This window comes from Tachypleus tridentatus, chromosome 1 (genome assembly GCF_004210375.1).
Source record: "Tachypleus tridentatus isolate NWPU-2018 chromosome 1, ASM421037v1, whole genome shotgun sequence".
Lineage (NCBI taxonomy): Eukaryota > Metazoa > Arthropoda > Merostomata > Xiphosura > Limulidae > Tachypleus > Tachypleus tridentatus.
Genome location: NC_134825.1, coordinates 60,169,616 through 60,175,615, shown reverse-complemented (window position 1 = coordinate 60,175,615; position 6,000 = coordinate 60,169,616). Strand labels below are relative to the sequence as shown.

Here is a 6,000-nt window from a genome sequence, read left to right as displayed (position 1 = left end):
AAAAGAAGGGATTCGTCACTCTGGTGCACCAACAAAATCCAAACATTAGGATTGTTTACTGCATGATTCACAGAGAGGCGCTCGCCTCCAAATCTTTGTCGAAAGATTTGCAGTCTGTTATGAATCAAGATATTCAAGTGGTGAATTTCATCAAGTCTCGGTCACTTCAATATCAACTTTTCTCTATTCTCTGTGAGGCGATGGATTCAGACTGCAAAAAGCTACTGTATCACACTGAAGTTCGATGGCTTTCAAAAGATAAGGTGTTAAAGCGTCTTGTCCAACTAAAAACTGAAGTAATTTCTTTCTTGGAGGTTGAGGAAGCAGGTTTTGAATTTTCTTTTCATGATGAGATCTGGTGGCTGAAGGTTCAATTTCTCTCCGACTTGTTTGACAAATTAAATTCTCTGAACTTAAGTCTCCAAGGACCATCTGAAAACATTATTACTGCAACGTCCAAACTGAAGGCCTTCGATGAAAAGGTGACGCTGTGGAAGAATAAGATCTCGAAAGGAGTTCTTGATTGTTTACCTTCTGTTAACGAATGTCCGTCAAAGAAGAAAATTGTCCCTCAAATTTTGAACTCATTAAGCGACCTACAATCCGCACTTAAACATTACTTCCCGCCACTTGATGTCGACGAATATAAGTGGGTGACCTATTCATTCGGAATCAACGAGACAACGAATCTTACAACTGAGGAGGAAGAACATCTCATTGACTTACGAAACGACAAATTTTATCAGTCATTGTTTACCTGAGAGCTTGGATGAGTTTTAGATCTCCATTAAAAATTCATATCCTGCAATCAGTTCAAAAGTAGTTGAAGTTCTGCTTTCAATTTGCATCTTCGTGGTTTTGCGAAATTGGATTTTCAGCATTGACTAAAATTAAAACCAGAAAGAGAGAGAGGCCTCTTACAGTCGGAAATGAAATGCGAGCTTGTTTGTCTACGTTAGAACTTCGCTTCAATATGATTTGCTCTCGGAAGCAGGCACAAGCGTCACATTGAAAACATATGTAAAAATTAAAAGTTTTGATTTTTCTGCTATACCACAAAATCTTTAAAAAGCCATAGAATGACACTTACGGCCAAAGCACGCGATAGTATTGTTAATGTGCAGATGACATTATTATCCCTTGCTTTGGCTGTGATTTTCGTTCTAAGGCTTTAAACGCTTGCCGTATAACATGTACCTAAAGAAATCGTTAAGGCTTTCCAGGTGTGCCACGAACACTTTCAGATTGTTGTAGTGTGCCGCGAGTCAGAAAAGGTTGAAAACCACTGGTCTAGAGAAATCTATAGCCAGTGATTGTCAACATTTTAAGCATAGCAATATGTGTCTCAGATTCAAAGAAAATGATTAACATGTGTGAAAGAACATACGATATTTTGTAAACAATTTATACGGGATCCAAAATAAATTGAATATCATTTTTGGATTCAGCGTACAGGAATTACTGTAGAAAACGTGAACATTTCAAGACGATAAAACCATAACTTGTGAATTATTATAAGCAAGAAAAATAACGTCTTTAAACACTAAATCTTATGTACTAGTTTTTAAAAAATCGAACATGTATTCTAAATGTCATTTTAACAATTTAGCTTCGAAGGTGTTCTGTATGTAAAATCAACAGTCGCGAATTCCTGTTGACTAGCTAGAGGAAATTGCAACACAACACCACCCTCACTGAAATGTTTCAGTTTTAAAAGTAAAATTAATAAGAAAATATGTTCCTTAAAAATATGAGTAACTAAAAGAATATTATCGTACATAAAATAAAATTACATTTTTCGAATGTCAATAAAAGTGTTCTTTTCAAAATAACAACAGTACAGAACGCAACATAGAATGCTCGTTATTTTATTATGTTGCCTCAGGAATAGTTCTACAACAGTAAAGAATTATTGAAGTATTGAAATAAAAATATTACAACAGCCAAGAACGTTAGTAACAGTTATGCTTCGGGACTTTTTGGCTTTTCTTCCATCGTCGTGGTAGCAGAAGCTTCTGATTTGACGTCACTTCCGGATTCACCTGCTCCACAAGCCAAAGATGGGAACTTCTGGTAAAGGGCAGCCTTGTATCGTGGATGGCTGATACCGTACACGATGGGGTTGTAACAAGAATTTGCTTTGGCAAACACAGAACCCCAGATTGTGGCTAGAGGGGTGAGACGTTTTCCACTTGAGAAGACACCAGCCCAAGCGATAGTCAAATAAGGAGTCCAAGCCATAAACCATAGGCCAACTGTCATCACAGCAACCTACAGATAACAGAAATAAAACATCAGTTCATAATAGAAGCCAAATAAATTAACTTGCGATATTAGAAGTGAATTGCTTGAGTATGTTACTCTTTTGAGTCAAATGAACAAGGACAATTTTCAGATCTGTTTCAATTACTCTGATTTATTTATTATGTCAGAAAACTCTCACAGAGAAATTCTAATAAGAGTATTTTTCTAGTTTGAACAGCATGTTTTATTCGTAATGTTTGGTATCACTTTTTAAAAGTTAAGATATTTGAATACCTATATCTAGAATTAATTGTAATTTATAAATCAGGTTTTCTCATTCGTATAAAAATATTTAAAATATGAATTATTTACCTCGAACGTTCCAATGTTTTGAGCCATAAATGATGTTACGATTGTAAAAGTTGAGGTCTATTCCTATTTGTTGTTTTAATACTTTAATCTTAAATCACTAACTTATCTGATATTTGTAATGTCATTATTAATATAAACTTTTTTAAACATTTAAATTGAACTTATGGCGAAGCTTTCTCGTCACCATTATAGAACAAACATATATATAAAATCAAAGAATAATTACCCATGACGTGACTGCAGTAGAATGAATAATAATTGTAATATTTTAGTATAAGTTAAATCGCTTCGTCATTAGAGCCTTGTATGGGAATCATTATAAAGAAAAATAATCTATTTTCCAAGAAACAATTCGTATGTTTGTTTTGATCTTTAGTTTTCTTTAAAAATAACCTAAATATCTAGAAACTTTTGGACACAACATATGTTTAATAGTAGTATCATTTGTTTAGCTTCTTGAGATAATAAGACTTATAAAGTCTCATATGGTTCACCAATGAGTTTTACGTTACTTTTTTAGTCAGAAACAAACCAGTTTCATACCTGTACTCCGCCACATCTTTATTCGTTTTTACATGCTAACCTTTTGGTTTAAAAAAGTCCAATTCAAACCTAACAACCGGTTAATTCTTTTTTAAAATTTTACGCAATAGCGACTGTTAAACTTTACCGAGCCAATGAATGACTCTATATTAATATAAACTAAATTAAGAGGTTTACTAACAAAATTAAGTACACTGTATGTTGTTTTGCGAAGCTTCAATCGAATGTAGTTGAACAATATATTTGCTAACCTTAGCTAGACGACATTCTGCACTCTGCTTTTGTTGGTCAGCGTTCGCTCTGAGTGAAGCGACGTTCATTTTCTTGGCCTGTTCACGAAGTTGTTTTTCATGGTCAGCTACGGCGTGGACAATAAAGAAGTAGCAGTAGATCATAGTGATCAAAGGAAGGAAGTAAACAGCTATTCCATAGAGGATGACGTAAGAAGCCGATGACCAGTCTTTGGTAAGATAATCCACGGTACAGCTTGTCAAGTTACCTTCGGGTACATACCTGTGTGAAAAGGTTTGATTTGTTAAAAAGTTTTTTAAAAAATCAAGTTCATTAGATGTGCATTTTTACATTATGAAAACTTTCATAATCTAGACATTGAAGATAAAAAATCGAAAAGTTTTAAAAGTTGATTAAGAATCCAACCGAACAAATACATGTCTGTTGTGTTTGTATTTTGACGTAAAAAAATGTGAGTCCATATCCTTAAATTGAAGCCAATATGATTTATAAATTGTTTTATAATGAAGGTTTATTTAATTACTGTAAAATAATTATCGATTACTTTCATAGACTGATAAGTTATTAACACAAATTATGGTGTTTATTTGATTTTTTGAGCGCTTCACAGGTTTCATTTGGTTTGTAAAAGATGTTTCTACCTGCTCCATCCGAAGAAGGGCAGGATGGTCCAACCACCTGACCAGATCCAGACAAACAGGAGGAGCAGAGTGGCTTTCTTGTGGGTCAAAGGTGCAGCTGACATACCTCTAACAATGACGTTATATCTGTCTAGTGTTATCATCACCATAGACCAGATGGATGCACAGCCAAAGAGTGAGCCAGCCATCCCGTACACCTCACACATGAAGGGTCCCAAAATCCAGGTCTCAGCAAAGCAGTTAGCAGTCATTGTTGGCATCATAAAGGCCATCATGCAGAAGTCCGAAAAAGCCAAGTTCACTACCAGTAAATTGGTTGGTGTCCGCAGGGACTTGGTGGTTGTCATTAGATAAATGACCATCCCATTGCCCAAAACACAGATAATCCCCAAAAATATCATAGCCATCCCTAAAATACTGTACCACAGGGGATTCATGGGTGGAAAGGCATACCAGTGCTCATGTATCATGTAGAGCATTTCTTTGGGCATTGTGTCCACAACGGAGGCATTGGGTTGATAAGGCCATCCTAGAGAACTGTAGCTTAGTTGATTAGCCATTAGGGTTGTTTACTGTAAAACATAATAAAAATAAATATGAAACAATTAATTTGAAAACGTTTTGTTCGTTAGAATATATTTGTGTTTAATTTCTACATCAGCGTGTACTATTGTTACAATATACGCTTTTACATTGATAACTGCTTCAGTGACCGAATTAATAAATTATTGATAAATATCCATCTTACGAAATAAAACTGAGGGTTCATCACACAAAAAGGTTGTAACACTTACCTTAATTCTACGAACTTTAAACTTCACCAAAACTGGGACACTGATGGGAAAGATCGTCTATTTATAACGCAATACAGACTTCAAAGTTTGGAGCAGCCAACCACACAGGAAGTTCTGCTTTACTTAGACGGCAGGACACTGACGATCGTAAGTCGTGTTTCTTCTCCTTTTACTCCAAGTTTGTTGAAGTTGCTTAGCTGTGATTGGCTGAAGTACACCGTTATAGGGTTTCTATCCCTACACTGAAAACAAAACAAGAAGAAGAAAAAAGCATGTTGATATGACATAATTAATATAGAAGAAGCTTATTTCCTCCTTATCCGAGTATTCAACCAATCACCTTCTGTCAGAGGCAAAAAAACTGCTTACATTAGTGAACATAATCACTTATTGTCTTTACGGTGTATGTTAAATCCGTTTAGTTCCAGTATGCTGATTTCGCCTTTTTTGAACTAGTTGTTGTTGTTGTTTTTGGAATTTCGCACAAAGCTACTCGAGATAGCACAAAGCTATATGTGCTAGCCGTCCCTAATTTAGCAGTGTAAGACTAGAGGGAAGGCAGCTAGTCATCACCACCCACCGCCAACTCTTGGGTTACTCTTTTACCAACGAATAGTGGGATTGACCGTCACTTTATAACGCCCCCACGGCTGGGAGGGCGAGCATGTTTGGCGCGACTCGGGCGCGAACCCGCGACCCTCAAATTACGAAGCGCACGCCTTAACGCGCTAGGCCATGCCGGGCCCTTTTGAACTAGTACAACAGCATTTGAGATGAGGAAGAATCAGAAGAAACGTCTCAGATGTGAAAATTTACACAAGGAAAATTATTTTAATGTACTGGTAATAACAATAGTAACCAACCCACAAGCGTTGGTAACTCATTATTAGGTTTCTTTTCGGTGGTACAAGTTATTGTGTTTTGGACGCTTCTCGTATGATTCCACAGAATCGTATGGTTTAAGCTTAGATTCATAACTCGAACCGAAAGTGAATGAAAATAAGAATATAAGTTTATTTCATATCTTTGAAATCATAAAACATAATGGACATCAACTACGTCAAGAAATCAAATTCGGAAAGTAATTGAAAGTTAGTTTAAAATTACTGTTTCCGGATATATCGAATAAAAGTCAAATAGATATATGTTTGAGT

The 6,000-nt window shown here is 35.7% G+C and overlaps 1 protein-coding gene across 1 annotated transcript; it reads right to left on the bottom strand.

Annotated features, from left to right (window-relative positions):
- Nucleotides 1–1,852: 1,852 nt before the first annotated feature.
- On the bottom strand, nucleotides 1,853–5,004 carry LOC143249708 (lateral eye opsin). The gene is made up of 4 exons (XM_076500024.1): nucleotides 4,847–5,004; nucleotides 4,053–4,624; nucleotides 3,411–3,672; nucleotides 1,853–2,271 (listed from the first exon to the last, which is right to left on the bottom strand). Exons 2-4 carry the CDS (start codon nucleotides 4,610–4,612, stop codon nucleotides 1,963–1,965), a joined length of 1,131 nt encoding a protein of 376 aa, XP_076356139.1. The 5' UTR covers nucleotides 4,613–4,624; nucleotides 4,847–5,004; the 3' UTR covers nucleotides 1,853–1,962.
- Nucleotides 5,005–6,000: the final 996 nt, after the last annotated feature.

Coding starts and splice junctions, on each gene's coding strand:
- LOC143249708 (XM_076500024.1), bottom strand. CDS start 4,612: ATGGCTAATCAACTAAGCTACAGTTCTCTAGGATGGCCTTATCAACCC. Junction 3,673..4,052: donor CCCTTCTTCGGATGGAGCAG/GTAGAAACATCT, acceptor CTTTTCACACAG/GTATGTACCCGAAGGTAACT. Junction 2,272..3,410: donor CAGAATGTCGTCTAGCTAAG/GTTAGCAAATAT, acceptor TGTTATCTGTAG/GTTGCTGTGATGACAGTTGG.